This window comes from Scyliorhinus canicula, chromosome 25 (assembly GCF_902713615.1).
Source record: "Scyliorhinus canicula chromosome 25, sScyCan1.1, whole genome shotgun sequence".
Classification (NCBI taxonomy): Eukaryota; Metazoa; Chordata; class Chondrichthyes; order Carcharhiniformes; family Scyliorhinidae; genus Scyliorhinus; species Scyliorhinus canicula.
Genome location: NC_052170.1, coordinates 22,132,957 through 22,149,047, shown reverse-complemented (window position 1 = coordinate 22,149,047; position 16,091 = coordinate 22,132,957). Strand labels below are relative to the sequence as shown.

The 16,091-nt window shown below is 50.0% G+C and overlaps 1 protein-coding gene across 1 annotated transcript in view; it reads left to right on the top strand.

Annotated features, from left to right (window-relative positions):
- LOC119957014 (patatin-like phospholipase domain-containing protein 6) overlaps positions 1–16,091 on the top strand; it is a 96,636-nt gene that overhangs the window by 25,215 nt on the left and 55,330 nt on the right. The window contains exons 6-8 of the mRNA XM_038784598.1: positions 2,644–2,726; positions 4,509–4,591; positions 12,745–12,885. Coding sequence (XP_038640526.1) covers positions 2,644–2,726; positions 4,509–4,591; positions 12,745–12,885 — 307 coding nt within the window. The remainder of the gene's footprint in view (positions 1–2,643; positions 2,727–4,508; positions 4,592–12,744; positions 12,886–16,091) is intronic.

Here is a 16,091-nt window from a genome sequence, read left to right as displayed (position 1 = left end):
ACGGGGAGGATGTGCAGACTCCGCCACAGACAGTGACCCAAGCCGGAATCGAACCTGGGACCCTGGAGCTGTGAAGCCATTGTGCTGTCCACCATGCTACCGTGCTGCCCCTAAACCAACTTAGTCTCTCCTCACGTGACAGTCCCGCCAGCCCAGGAATCCGATTGCCCTTTTACAAAGCCATGGAGACTCAGCTTAATTGCATTGAGGTTTTCTAGGTCCCTTGCTATGACCTCATTAATAATAGATTCCAAACTAACTAGCCTATAGTTTTTTGCTTTCTTAAATACATGTGCTATTATCCAATGTGGGCAGCACGGAAGCATGGTGGTTAGCATAAATGCTTCACAGCTCCAGGGTCCCAGGTTCGATTCCCGGCTGGGTCACTGTCTGTGCGGAGTCTGCACGTCCTCCCCGTGTGTACGTGGGTTTCCTCCGGGTGCTCCGGTTTCCTCCCACAGTCCAAAGATGTGCGGGTTAGGTGGATTGGCCATGCTAAATTGCCCGTAGTGTCCTAAAAAGTAAGGTTAAGGGGGGGGTTGTTGGGGGTATAGGGTGGATACGTGGGTTTGAGTAGGGTGATCATGGCTCGGCACAACATCGAGGGCCTGTTCTGTTCTGTACTGTTCTATGTTCTATGATGGGATCTTTCCAAAATCTAGAGAATTTGGGGGAATTAAAACCAATGCATCTACTGTCTGAGCATTGATAGGATGCAGAGCTGGGCTGAAAAGTGGCAGATGGAGTTTAACCCTGATAAGTGTGAGGTGATTCATTTTGGTAGGACAAAGTTTAATTTGGATTACAGGGTTAACGACAGGGTTCTGAAGTCTGTGGAGGAGCAGAGAGATCAGAGTTCATGTCTATAGATCTCTGAAAGTTGCCACCCAAGTGGATCGAGCCGTGAAGAAAGCCTACAGCGTGTCAGCATTTATTAACAGGGGCATTGAGTTTAAGAGCCGTGAGGTTATGCTGCAACTGTACACAACCTTGGTTAGACCATATTTGGAGTATTGTGTGCAGTTCTGGTCACCTCATTGTAGGAAGGATGTGGAAGCATTGGAAAGGGTGCAAAGGGGATTTACCAGGATGCTGCCTGGATTGGAGGGTAAGTCTTATGAGGAAAGGTTGAGGGAGTTAGGGCTTTTCTTATTGGAGCGAAGGAGGATGAGAGGTGACTTAATTGAGGTGTACAGGGTGATGAGAGGGAAAGATAGAGTGGACGTTTAGCAACTTTTTCCTCTGTGGATGTAGCTGTTACAGGTTCATGGTGGGAGATATAGGAGGGATATCAGAGGTAGGTTCTTTACTCAGAGAGTGGTTGGGGCGTTGAACGCACTCCCAGCTATGGTAGTGGAGTCGGACACTTTAGGAACTTTCTAGCGGTTATTGGATAGGCAGATGGAGTGCACTAGAATGATTGGGAGTAGAACATAGAACGGTACAGCACAGAACAGGCCCTTCGGCCCTCAATGTTGTGCCGAGCCATGATCACCCTACTCCAACCCACGTATCCACCCTATACCCGTAACCCAACAACTCCCCCCTTAACCTTACTTTTATTAGGACACTACGGGCAATTTAGCACTTCTGCACTGTGAATTCATGGGATGTGGGCCGCTGACAAAACTAGCATTTTTTGCCCGTGCTGAAGTGCGCTCGAGAAGGTGGTGGCCTTTAACCACAGCAGCCCACGTGGTGGAGGTACATCCGCAATGCTGCTCAGGAGGGCGTGCCAGAATTGTGACCCATCCACAGCGAAGGAACAGCGATATCTTTCCAAGTCCGGATGGCGAGTGGCTTGGATGGGAACTTCCCAGGCGGTGATGTTCCCCATGTACCTGCTGCCCTTGTCCTGCTTCGTGGTGGAGGTCACGGGTTGGCAGGTGCCGTCGAAGGAGCTTAGTGAGTTGCTGCTGTGCACCTTGAGGATGGTACACGCGGCTGCTGCTGTGCGTCAGCGGCGTTGAGCTTCTTGAGCGTTGTTGGAGCTGCACTCATCCAGGTAAGCGACGTGTATGCCATCAGACTGCTGGCTTGCATCTTGTCTGTGGTCGACAGGGTTTTGGGGAGCCAGGAGGTGAGTTACTCTTCATAGGAATCCCAGCCTCTGACCTGCTCGTGGAGCCACGGTATTTGTATAGCTGTTCCAGGTTAGTTACCGGAACATAAACAATCCTAACATCCATGAATATGCTGACCGAATCCTGTCCGAACTTTGGTAGTAGCCTCCCGGATGCACTGCAAATTCTGAATGTGCCCCACACGGCCTTGTGCCAACATTTACATGTATCTGCAAGGGCCTGATCCTTCGAGCAAAGTTCTTCAAACATGCCTCAAGCTCTGCTCGCCAATTCTGTCTGATAATCCACTTGGCTCCGTGTGTTGACTGCGTTGGAACTGGCTCGATGGTTCTTTCAGTAACCCTGATTCAGAGATCCCTTGAAGTATTGAATCAGTGTCAAAATAAGCTGATTTCTAACATGGGGAGGGACTGTTGCCTGGAAATTTTGGCTGATCCCACAGAGTGAGAAATGCAAACCTTCGCTTTTTCCTAGAGAAACGAGTTCTATTCTGTAGGTCCTTTCCGTCCGCTTTTGCCGAATGTTAATTGTTTGTGTGTACTTGTTGCTTTTTTCTCAGGAATTCAAGCTGAGGAAGCGCCGAAATACAGATTCCGAAAGCGTGACAAAGTAATGTTCTACGGGCGCAAGATCATGAGAAAGGTATGAAGGACACGGCCTACCCGAGGTCGAAGGTTAATCTGCAGTGGTTGAGCCGGTGAATTGCAGACCGTCATCTGGGTTTCAGATTCAACCCTGTGTGCGTGTGTGTGTGTGACCCGAATAGTGGGGGTAGTTTTGGATTACTGAGGAAGTGTCGGATTGGCCTCTACTGCTACTGGAATCATCTTCGCTTGTCTCCGCTCCCCAACCTACAAGTCCCAGACGGGGAGATCCATGTCCGCTGATTCTGGAGAGGTCCATCCCACTGCGGGCCATCTTTTGGGATTGAGCAAGGAGATTCAATCTCTTGTGTCGGGCCGCTTTCAAATCAACTTCAACCCGTTATTCGCGTGGAAGCTGTCACTCCAGTTTTTAACCAGCTTCTGATGATGCCCACGTGTCTTACCAAGTGTTTCCACTGACTCTGCACACTGCCGGCTGCGACGCGTGATTGATTTGGAGCTTTGTCTCCCGGGTTCAGCGCTCAGCTGCTCTCCGTTCTGTGAAAGCTTTTAATTCTCTTGGCAAACCTTTTCCCTGCCAACCTTTCTCCCCTCCCTGAACATCGAACCCCTCGCGCTGGATGCAGTACTGTTCAATGGGGTGCCGAGGACCCCCCCCATCCCGTAGCCCGTTCCGAGTGGCTGCTGCTGAGAGTCTGTTGACCATTTGTGCTGTGGGAGAGCAATGAGTCATCAGTGCCCCTGGCTGACACCCCCCCCCCCCAAATCACCACCACCTAATTTCAAAGGCCCTAAATTACTGCAGTCCGAGATTTGATTTGAACGTGAGCCATTTCTGCTCTGTGTGTGGCTCGATTTTTTTTTTTGATGGATAAACTCCCAGAACGAGGGATACGTTTGAAACCCGGGCCCCAATTTTCCGGCCCTTCGCTGGCGATGGGATTCTCTGTTCCTGCCGACGGCGCTCCCCCCGTTCCTGGCGGCGTAGGCTGGCCCCCGATGGGGATTCCCATCGACAGAGGCGGGAACAGAGACGCCAGCCGCCAGCGAACGGCGCGCCGCCTCCCACTGCCGGGCAACACGCGGCGGGAGGCCGGAGAATCCGGAGACATTTGTCATCGCGCCTTGGAGCTTGACAGCCCAGAACGAGGCCCTTCAGCCCATCGTGTCTGCGCCAGCATCAATACCCGTCTATTTTAATCCCGTTTTCCAGCGCTTGGCCCATAGCCTTGTCTGCTTTGGCGTTTCAAGTGCTCGTCTAGTGCTTCTTAAATAATTGTACGGGTTCCCGCCTCTACCACCCTTTCAGGCAGCGAGTTCCAGACTCTCACCACCCTCTGAGTGAAAAATGGTTTTCCTCTAATCCCCTTTAAATCTCCTGCCCCTTAACTTAAAACACCTGGTCATTGGCCCCTCTACTAAGGGGAAAGGTTCCTTCCCATCACCCCTATCTGCGTCCCTCATAATTTTGTACACCTCAAGCATGTCAGTTGAGGTGAAATGTAACAGTGCTGCATCGTCGAGTAGTTGGCACTGTATTGCGTTGAGCAAGTTGCTGCTTGTTTCTTGGAGGTTGACTCCCCACCTTGCCCACCGAATGAAGCTTCTAAAGATCACCGTCTGGTACAATATCATGGTGACCCATCTCAGGAAAACCGTTCCCCCCCCATGACTATTAATAAAGCAGTTCCTTAATTTGAGAAGTGCTCGGGTGTTTAATAAATGTGAATGTTTAGTGATTGGGCCTGAGAACTGCAGTTTCTCCCTCCTTTGATTTGTGAAGCTCCTAAAATGTGGCTAATACTTCTCTTGTTTCCAGGTGTCGCAATCCACATCTTCCTTTGTTGGAACCTCAAGGCCAAGGACAAAAAGGAAACAAAAAATGCTGATCATTGCAAAACGGTACTTCCTTAATTAGACATTATCTCGAAACAAATAATGAGACAAACTTGAACAATACTTGTAATTTGTAGGTCAGATAGTCTCCTGTAGTCCGGTATTGAGCTATCAAGTCAGAGTCACGGATGTCCACAGTGCAAAATAGGCTCGTCGCGTCTGTAATAATAATAATCTTTATTAGAAGTAGGCTTACATTGACACTGCAATGAAGTTACTGGGAAAATCCCCACGTCGTCACACTCCGGCGCCTGTTCAGGTACACAGAGAGGGAGAATTCATAATGTCCAATTCACCTAACCAGCGGGACTTATGGGAGGAAACCGGAGCTCCTGGAGACACGCTGACACTGGGAGAACGTGCGGACCCCGCACGGACAGTGATCCAGGCTGGGAGTCGAACCCGGGTCCAAGGCACAGTGAAGCAACAGTGCTACCATGCTCCCCATAGTGCCGGTCAGAAACAATCATTTAAGTATTCTAATCCCAGTTCTCAGCACTTGGCCCGTAGCCGTATCTGCCTTGGCATCGCAAATGCACATCTAAGTACTGTTCTGGCACCCAAGGCTAGTGCATGGTCAATTCCAGCCCCACAGATTCCAGAGTTCCTATATAAGTGAATTAACCAATACTTTGTATAATTTCCTGAGATCTTTGACCGTTGAGTACTTCAATGACTTGCAGGTACCAGATTTGTAAAACATTTATGAAAAAATACAATTTAAAACACGAGTAGAGATAAACCTGTAATGGAAATAATAGAACAATGGTCTACTAATCCAGCTATTTCCCAAGCCCTGTCCCATGCTCCACCCAGACATACACGAGATAGACACATGATGAGGGTAGGAAAGGATCAAAATAACATGGATTAAAATGGACGAGAGACAAGACTCTTTGCTGCTGAGGTCATGGTCTTTGTAGGCAGTGATCATCTCAGAAGGTGTGTTGAAAACTAACTGTTGGTTTGGATCTTGATCTCGGGAGCTTCAGGAATTCTCTGAAGAGTCACCTTCACTTGTAGAGACCACCACCAGATTGACTGTCAGTATCTCTGAGATTGTATTAGAATTCTCTCCCTGAGCGTTTGCAGCAAGTTCACCGTCCACTCTGCCTTTCAGCTGCTTGTCTGGTCTTTGTGCAGGGGTTCTACCTGAGAAAAGGGCCTGCACTTCAGGGGAGACATCAGCTTTTTCCAGCCTTTCTCTCAGAGGTTTAACTCACAGAGGCCTGGCTAGAAAGAATGCTTGCAGAATTTAAATCAGGAGTTAAACCTTCACAGGACTGATAGCGCCCAGAGCTGCTCACTCCAGCCAAGATAATAGAGAGAAGAAGTTCCTGCCTTTCTGGGAGAAATATTGAACAGGCTTCTGCCCAGCTCCTTTGCGGAACAAAACTGAAAGCAAAAATGGAACCTACATTCTGCTCCAGAATCTTCTGAAAGGCTCTACCAATCCCAATCGAAAACAGAAAATGTCCAGAAGTTTCAGAAGAGGCTGCTAGCCTTGCCCATCAAAATTGCATCACAAGCAATGCCACAAAGCACACTGCACAAGGGGCATGGCTGGGCCAGTACAAATAGCAGCTAGCCGGGGGTGGGGGGGGGGAGGGGAGGAGGGTGTTCCAGTTCAAAACCAAATGTTCGTTGTTTTAAAAACAGCCAGCAAGGTGGGCATTACAAGGAAACCAGGATCATACAGGGATTTAAAAAGAGGTTCCTCACAGTGCATTTAAAATATTCTGAGGGTATCTGCCTCCACCACCCTTTCAGGCAGCGACTTCCAGACTCCCCCCCCCCCCCCCCCCCCCCCCCCCCCCCCTCAATGACAACGTTTTTCCCACATTCACTCAAAACCTCTTGCCTCTCAGCTGAAATCTGTGCTCCTTCGTCACAGATCCCTCCACCAAGGGGAAACATTTTTTTCCTGTCCGCTCTTATTTTATAGAATAGAACAGTACAGCACAGAACAGGCCCTTCGGCCCTCGATGTTGTGCCGAGCAATGATCACCCTACTTAAACCCATGTATCCACCCTATACCCGTAACCCAACAACTCCCCCTTAACCTTACTTTTAGGACACTACGGGCAATTTAGCATGGCCAATCCACCTAACCCGCACATCTTTGGACTGTGGGAGGAAACCGGAGCACCCGGAGGAAACCCACGCAGACACGGGGAGGACGTGCAGACTCCGCACAGACAGTGACCCAGCCGGGAACCGAACCTGGGACCCTGGAGCTGTGAAGCATTTATGCTAACCACCATGCTACCGTGCTGCCTCGTAAATCTTATCCCTCTTATCTGTGCTCCTCGTAAAATCTTATACATCTCAATCGTGTTCCCCCTCAGTCAACTCTGCTCCAAGGAAAACAACCCCCAGCCTCAATCTTTTATGACTAAAACTCTCCAGCCCAGGTAAATCTCTGCACCCTTTCCAGTGCTGTCACATTCCTCTTGTAATATAGATTCCAGAACTGCGCACAATACTGTAGCTGTGGCCTAACCAATGCTTTATACAGCATCAACATAACCTCCCTGCTCTTAAACTCTATGCCTCGGCTGATAAAGGCAAGTATACCATATGCCTTCTTAAAAACTGTATCCGCCTGTTCTGCCGCTTTGACGGACGGGTGTACATGCACACCAAGCTCTGGCAGCATGGTGGCGCAGTAGGTTAGCCCTGCTGCCTCACGGCGCCGAGGTCCCAGGTTCGATCCCGGCTCTGGATCACTGTCCATGTGGAGTTTGCACATTCTCCCCGTGTCTGCACAGCCCAAAGATGTGCAGGTTAGGTGGATTGGCCAGATTGGCCACGCTAAATTGCCCCTTAATTGGAAAAAATGAATTGGGTACAATCACTTTATCAAAAAACAAATGCACACCAAGGTCCCGCTGAGGTTGCAGAGCTACAGGTTGTGAATGCCTTTTCCAGTGCCTGGTGTGCCTGCTGCTGGGTGTTCATGATCAAGAACGTGAACCGTCCAGCGGGCTTTGCTTGTTGAACACCGACTGCTGCTCAGACCTAAGCCAATTCTGTATCTCTTTTTTTTTTTATTACTCTCTTTTCTCCCCTTCCTGTCACTCCACAATACTGCCTTTTATATCTCCCCTCTACTCAAACCCATTGTTGTTCCTCCTCCTCCCCGCTCCTTTGCTGTTGCCCTGGGTCTTTAAGCACCCGGAGACCCTTGTGCCGATTTGGAGACCCTCATGGGGCTGTGTCGTTGGCATCGCCCCCTCTTTGCTGACCTTCCTACGCAGCATATCCACTGGGGGGGGGCGGCTAAACTCACCCGGCTCCTTCCCATCCAGCTAACCACACCTTGCATTGATACCTCCTGGGCCTGGCCTGCAGGTTAACTATCTGATTTTTCTCTAGAAACTTACGGGCCATGGCCGTTACTTTCCCAGGCTCCTCTTGTGGTAGGATCATATTGAAATCCTGTCTTTGCTGAAAGCTGGCGGAACGGCAATGGCACTGCGTCCTTTACTGAAGTCGTCCATTTTGGTTCTCTGCCAGCTTCCCTTGCTCAAACCGCTACAGCAACAGGGTGAAGCTTATCAGTAAATTGCACATTGGTCTCTCTCTTAACTGCTGCTTCCCAGAGCATTGCCAAGCACGACTTCTCTTCCTGTCTCTCACTGTGGGTTTGGTTGTTACCCTCCCCAGGATCAATGTCCCTTTCAGTCTCCTCCACCAACGTGCTGCCCCTTGACATTGCGTCACACGTGGATCTACTTCTACAAATGCACTGAACAGCCCCATTTCTACTTTACTGCCAGCGCTCTCACCCCCTACACCAGCTAGCCTTGGATGTGAGACCCACTGCTCTGTAGCTGAATGCTGAAAAGATCAAAGCTTATCGCCTTTCGACCCCGTCGCAAACTCCGCAAACCCCCCCCCCCCCCCTCCCCGGGGATCACCGCAGCTACTGTCCCCGGCTGTTTTCAATTCTTCACACCTTCAGGATCCTGTTTGAGTTTCCAGCTCCACATCTCTATTGTAAAAGCTTCATCCAGAAGGTCACTGGCCTCTGTCCCTGTGTCCCAGCAATTGTAGGTGATATCCTAGCTTCAGTATTGTCGCTGTGACACAGAACTGCGAGGGATGGCCTCTCGTCCTTCACCCCCCCATAACTCTGCTGCCCGTATCCACACCAGGTCCTCTCGCACACGTATCTCCCAACATCCAAAATTGAAAATCCTCACCCTCGTGTTTCAATTCCTTCACGGCCTTGTCCCTCTCCATCTCGGCAACCTCCGGGGACCCGACAATCTCTCCAGAATCTCCATTCCTCCCCCGGCCCCTTGTGAGTTCCTTGCACCCTCTGCCCTGTTCCGGGCTCGCGTGCTTTCAGCTGCCCAGCTCTACGCTCTCAAACCCGGATCCTTTTCGAGCTTTCTTCATCTTTTGAATCCCTACTGTGCAGAAGGAGGCCATTCGGCCCATCGAGTCCGTCCCTCAGGAACAGCACTCTACCTAGGCCCACTCCCCCGCCCTACCCCAGTAAGGGCAGCATGGTAGCACAAGTGGATAGCACTGTGGCTTTACGGCTCCAGGGTCCCAGGTTCGATTCCCCGTTGGGTCACTGTCTGTGCGGAGTCTGCACACACTCCCCGTGGGTTTCCTCCGGGTCCTCCGCTTTCCTCCCTCAGTCCAAAGATGTGCAGGTTAGGTGGATTGTCCATGATAAATTGCCCTTAGTGACCAAAAACAGGTTAGGAGAGGTTATTGGGTTACGGGGATAGGGTGGAAGTGAGGGCTTAAGTGGGTCGGTGCAGACTCGATGGGCCAAATGGCCTCCTTCTGCACTGTATGTTCTATGCTCTAACCACACCTTTCCTCCGGGTGCGCGGGATTCCTCGGGGTGCTCCAGTTTCCTCCCACAGTCCAAAGAGGTATAGCTCGGTGGGCTGGGACAGCTGGTTTGTGATGCAGGTCAAGGCCAGCAGCACGGGTTCAAATCCCGGCCCCCAGCTTACCCGAACAGGAGCCGGAATGTGGTGACTAGGGGCTTTTCACAGTAAACTTCATACTTGTGACAATAAAAGGTGGTTGTTATTAATTATTATTAAGATGTGCAGGTCAAGTGGATTGGCCTAGGTGTCCAAAAAGGTTTGGGTGGGGTTGCTGGGTTATGGGGTGGGGGTGTGGGCTTGGGTAGGGTGCTCTTTCCGAGGACCGGTGCAGACTCAATGGGCCGAATGGCCTCCAGCACTGTAAATTCTATGATATGACTCATCGGAACGTTTCGCTCGGATACCAATTTAAGGGAAATCAAGAAAGTTAAATGTGTGAGAAGAGAGCCCTGATTATTTGGCAAGTAGACTCGATCAGCACTCTCTTCTCAATGATCTGCCTTCTATTGATATTCTTGTGAATTTCTAATAAGTGCAAGATGAAAAACTTTGATTAAAAGAGTATCTTTTTTTTCAGCAACACTCCAGCTATGTACTCCTAAACACTAAGCATATACTTTCATTTGAGATTAAATCAGACCAGGTTGAGACTGATGACAAATTAATCATTGACATTTTTTAGCACAGAGGGGCTGGTTTAGCTCACTGGGCTAAATCGCTGGCTTTGAAAGCCAGGGCCAGGCAGGCCAGCAGCGCGGGTTAAATTCCCGTACCAGCCTCCCCGAACAGGCGCCGGAATGTGGCGACTAGGGGCTTTTCACAGTTACTTCAATTCAAGCCTACTCGTGACAATAAGCGATTTTCATTTCATTTAATTTTTTCAGTGGGGCAATGAGAGAGAATTTTGAACCCAAGCAAATCTTGAACGATTTTGTCACGCAGGCTGCGATATAACTGACTGTGTGGCAGTTCTGACCACAAAGCCTTAAACGGCAGGAAAGTTTGAAACGCACGCAGATTGCAGCTTCAATTCTGAACACATGTTCCTTTTCGAAGCCATTCACGAGTCCTGTTTTCTATTCTTTTGTTGGTGAACGCCAAGATCATGTTTTGTACACCTGATCGTCGCTTTAGAGCTGTTTGGTTGGTTGGGTTAGGTGCGGGGGACCTTTTTATTTTTTGGCACATGGTCCAGTTTCAGCGATAGGTCCTCGTTGTTCTTTCGACAATCGTACACGACGATGGGATACTGAGCACCGCTTGCCTGTGATCTCTGTAGCAGCCAGAGGTATTGCTGGGAGATGGCATCGTCCAGGGCTGTCGCTCCGTGATGCACCATCAATTGGACACGAGACGAGGAGAAGTTCCAAACGACAGGCTTTAACGCACAAGATGTGCGCCCGGCAGTAGACGTACAGAAAGAAAGGCCGACTGCCGAACCGTGCGGGTTCTTATACCCCGCCTCACAGGCGGAGCTACCTACCTCTCAGCCAATCGGCAGGGCGGTACATGACTTCCTCAGCCAATCGGCAGAGAGGCACATGACTTGCCTGGGCCAATGGGCAGCGAGTCTTCTGCACCAATAGCTCGGTTCTAAGGTACCGTAATGTCCCTAGTCATACTACCACACTCCGTTAAGTCACTGGAGCTGAATTCTGGTTCTATTTTGCTGCGGTTCGTGCTGAGCTGTCATCTCCGCCTGCTGTGTCCCCGTGTTAGATGAACGAGGTATTCCTAAAAGGAATCGCTGTTGCTCATTTTGACATTCTCAAGTTACGCTCGTCCCTAAAATAATTTGGACTTGCTTATTGCCACGTGTACCAAGGTACAGTGAAAAGTATTTTTCTGCGAGCAGATCACTTGAAAAGGAAATGAAATGAAAATTGCTTATTGTCACAAATAAGCTTCAAATTAAGTTACTGTGAAAAGCCCCTAGTCGCCACATTCCGGCGCCTGTCCGGGGAGGCTGGTACGGGAATCGAACCGTGCTGCTGGCCTGCCTTGGTCTGCTTTCAAAGCTTTCTCTTTAGCTCTGTGCTAAACCAGATTTAGTACCCGAGAAGAAAATAAAATTTAAAAAAAACATAAAAGGGCAACACAATGTAACTACATAAACACCAGCATCGGATGAAGCATGCAGGGTGTAGTGTTAATGAGGTCAGCCCATAAGAGGGTCATTTAGGAGTCTGGTAACAGCGGGGAAGAAGCTGTTTTTGAGTCTCTTCGTGTTCTCAGACTTTTGTATCTCCTGCCCGATGGAAGAAGTTGGAAGAGTGAGTAAGCCGGGTGGGAGGGATCTTTGATTATGCTGCCCGCTTTCCCCAGGCAGCGGGAGGTGTAGATGGAGTCGATGGATGGGAGGCGGGTTTGTGTGATGGACTGGGCGGTGTTCACGACTCTCTGAAGTTTGTCACGGTCTTGGGTCCAGTAGTTGCCACGATGCTTAATGCATAATGGCTTGATGCTTGTGGTGAGGCACCCAACAGGGATATAACAATGGTGATATTAAACACTTACTCTGACAGGCCATCGTGCCTGAAACCTGTAAGCCATGTAGCTTCCTGGAGACTCCCGACCTTTGTTTTCTGGTGCCAGTTCGAAGTAAGTGTTTTCTAAACGAGTGCACGCGCCGTTTCTCCAGGTGGGTTAATGTCTCCAAGCCAGTGATGCTGGACGGTGCTCGTGATAATCTGCAGCCGGCGACCAGAAGTGACTGGGCTGCATTGTTACTGCTGAGGATTACGATTAAAATGCAGCCTCGGTAACACGTGACGCTGGCTCTGCGATGGCATTGGTGGAAGGGTCAATCAGCTTAACCTAATACCTGGCTTGAGTTTGTCAATGATTTTTATTGTTCAATAACCCTGTGCCAAGGGCATTTTTATTGGTTAGGAGCCTCTTGTTTCATTCCCCCCCCCCCCCCCCCCCCCCCCCCCGCCCACTGTCTTGGGGCAGGGGCTGCAGCTGGGAGGGTTCGCACAGGATGCCTTTCAGGTGAGCTAGGGCCTTTAATCTGGCCCCTGAAACCAGGTGCTGATTATTGCTCGGGTTTGTCCGAAACACGATTGCTCCTCTTTCGCCTGCTCGATACGAGTGTGGGAATGCAAGAATACACTTCGCCGTTTGGGAGAAAGCTCTGAATGATTGGCCCTGCTTTTTTTTGCTAATGTCCTTGGTGTGTCGAATCTCACATCACCGCATTGATGCGCCTTTGCCTCAGCCGCTCTGCCTCCAATCCGTACTCGTCTAAGCATCTCTTTTTTTGTGCTCCCCTCCTCCTTCCCCAATGTCCCACGCAGGTTCTTGCACATTAATAAGGAAGTTCCCACCCTGCAGCCGAAGGAGCCCCCACCCTCCGTCCTCGAAGCTGACCTGACCGAGTTTGACGTTGCCAGCTCGCACCTACCCTTGGAAGTACTGTACATGCTGAAAAACGTCAGGTGAGTCTTCCGGATCCTAATCTTTCAGGGAAGGAAGCGCCGTCTCTTAGCGTCTGAGGGAATTGCCGGGGTAGTTTTCATATTGGGTCATGTTTGATCAGGTGAGAATTATATTTGTAAACACTGCGCGTGGACGATGGTTGGTATTTGGTTTCGCGTTTTCTATTTTGGTAGCGAATTGCAGGTTACAGGGTAGTGCCGCACAGCTGAAGCCCATGGGATAACGGGGCGGTGGCAGCATGGGTACAGAGTTGGTCAAGTGGCCAGAAACAGTGGCACGTGTTGCTCTTTTCAGACTGGAGGAATGTATACAGTGGGGGCACTCCACGTGGTTGGTACAAGACCTAATGCTTTTGATGTGCGTAAATGACTTGGGTGTGTTTGCGTGCGCGGAGTACAATTCCGTGATAGGCACGTGAGACTAAACTGGTAAGGGTGGTGAACCATGTGGAGGATCGTGTGGACTTCGAGGTGGAATGGACAGGCGCATAGTAGACACAGTTTATTGCAGAAACATGTGAAGTGGTGCAGTTTGACTGGCATGAGGGAAAGCAATATAATCTAAAGGATGCAGGTCTAGATGGGACGCAGGAACAGAGACCCGATAGTTCATGCACAAGGCGGGTTGAGAAAGTGGCTAAAAAGGCACACGGACCCCTGAGCTTTACACAGTGACGTAGACGGCAAAAGCACGGGGCTTAACGATGAACCTTTTATAAAGTGCTGGTTCCACCTGGGGCACTGTGCCCGGTTCTGGGGAGGGGGAGGGGACAGACTTCAGGGAAGATAATGAAGGGAGTGCAGGCCAAGATTTACGAGAGTGGTCTTGGGAATGATTCAGTTCCATGGATCAATTGGAGAAGCTGGGCTTGTTCTGGAGAAGAGAAGGCTGAGGGGGCATTTGAAAGAGGTTCAAGATCATGAGGGACCTAGACGGCGTGGATAAGGAATCACCATTCCCTTTGCTATAACGGCTGAGAACCAACTCTTCCCATTGGTCAACAACTTTCCGGCGCACGCATAGGAATCCTATTTAATTGCGTGTCGGGATGTCTTTAACAAAAGTGCGCAGGCACGTGTGACCCCATCGGGAGCGCGGGCCTGCGCAGGTTTTAGCCGCGAGGAGCTTGTGTATAATTGCGTTTAGCGGCTGCTGGTGTCTGAAGCCAAACTCTGTTATCACCTCAATGTTTTCTGAAGTAAAGGAAGACTGAACCTTTGCCACACGCTCGACCACCTTTCTTGTGGTCAGGTTGCAGCAGAACCAAAGGTGGCAGAAGAAAGAAGCTTTTTTTAAAAACGCAGTGGGTGATTAGAATGTGGAATTCACTGCTTGGGAGCGTTGGTGGAGGCGGACTTAATTGTGGTTTTCAAAAGGCAGCGGCCCAAACACTTGACAAAGAGAGAATTTGCAGGATACACAGAGAGGGTGGGAGAATGGGACTAAATTGCTGACAGGGGCTTGATGGGCCAAATGGCCACTTTCTGTACTGTGTACGCGTTCTATGATTTTATGATTCTAGTTGGCTCCTGTTGCCAAAATAAAAAGGTGCGACACGTCGGGCTGATAACGCGAGAGTGACTGCATTGCTCTGGGCCAGGTTCGATGGGTGGAAGATCTTTGTCAAGATCCAACCTGTTCGTCACGAGAATGCCAGGAGTTCTGTTGTGGGATTTGTGTAAGAATGGGTACCTGATGCACAAAGTTTGCCGTGAACGATGCAATTCCCCCTGAGCGCAAGTGACACCTTGAAACAACGTAAGGGGAACACTAGATAGATAGATAGAACAGTACAGCACAGAACAGGCCCTTCGGCCCTCGATGTTGTGCCGAGCAATGATCACCCAACTCAAACCCACGTATCCACCCTATACCCGTAACCCAACAAACTCCCCCCTTACTTTTTAGGACACTAAGGGCAATTTAGCATGGCCAGTCCACCTAACCCGCACATCTTTGGACTGTGGGAGGAAACCGGAGCACCCGGAGGAAACCCACGCACACACGGGGAGGATGTGCAGACTCCGCACAGACAGTGACCCAGCGGGGAATCGAACCTGGGACCCTGGAGCTGTGAAGCATTAATGCTAACAACCATGCTGCCATAAATTGTGGGGCGATCCATGTCAGGACCATTAAGGTAGAGGGAAGGGAAGGTGGTCTTGCTAAGGGAATGTCAGGAGATGGCGATTCAAAAGACTGCACCAGATCGCCATCCAAGCAACGAGTGAATTGACATGCAGGCGGAACAGAAAGGCAAATGTGTGGCTGAAAGACGGATACGGGAAGGTGGGATTCTATTTATTTCTTGGGTCACTGGCGCCAGTGATGGGGCAGGAAGGAACTACACTGTTGAGGCAGGCTCCACCTGAACTCAAGCGTGGCCAGTGCCCCAGAGGAACAGGCATTCAGAGCCTTTGGAACAGTAAACTAACAACCAGGGGATGACCAGTGAAAGTAGCTTAAGATGGCAGACGAAAATCACTAGGTGTGACTAAAAGGTCAGCTTCATTGAACGAACAAGGGCAACCAAACAGTGAGGGACCAGATAAAGTTACAGAGCACAATTCCTTTAAAACATTCTTCCAATGGGGATGTGGGTGTCACTGGCTGGGCCCGGCATTTGTTGCCCATCCCTAATTGCCCTTGAACTGAGTGTCGCACTCGACCATTAAGAGTCCACCGCATTGCTGTGGGTCTGGAGTCACTTGACGGCCAGGTCGGGTAAGGACGGCAGATTTCCTTCCGAAAGGGGCATTGGCATCTTCCACGCATCGAACCTGGCCCAGAGCAATGCAGTCACTCTCGCGTTATCAGCCCGACGTGTCGCACCTTTTTATTTTGGCAACAGGAGCTAACTAGAATCAGATGGGGGTTTCACAACAATTGATACTTTCGTGGTCACCCATCGACTAAAGCTTTCAATTCCACGTTTATTAATTGAATGAACTAAATTAATTTGAACACGTGTCCCCGGAGCATTAGCCTGGATCTGTGTGTTCCTCATCCGGTGGTATTACCATTGTGCCATCGTCTCCCGTGGTGCTAAATGATTTAAGAATTAACCAATAGGAAGGAATGAAAAATAGACTTTAAATTGTTTGCGCAGCACGGGCGTCCGAAAGAAAATGGGGAACTGAAGGCAATAGTTGATGGAGAGGAACCAAGAGCTGGAACGTGCTGCAGAGCTCGAGTTCAAGCAAAG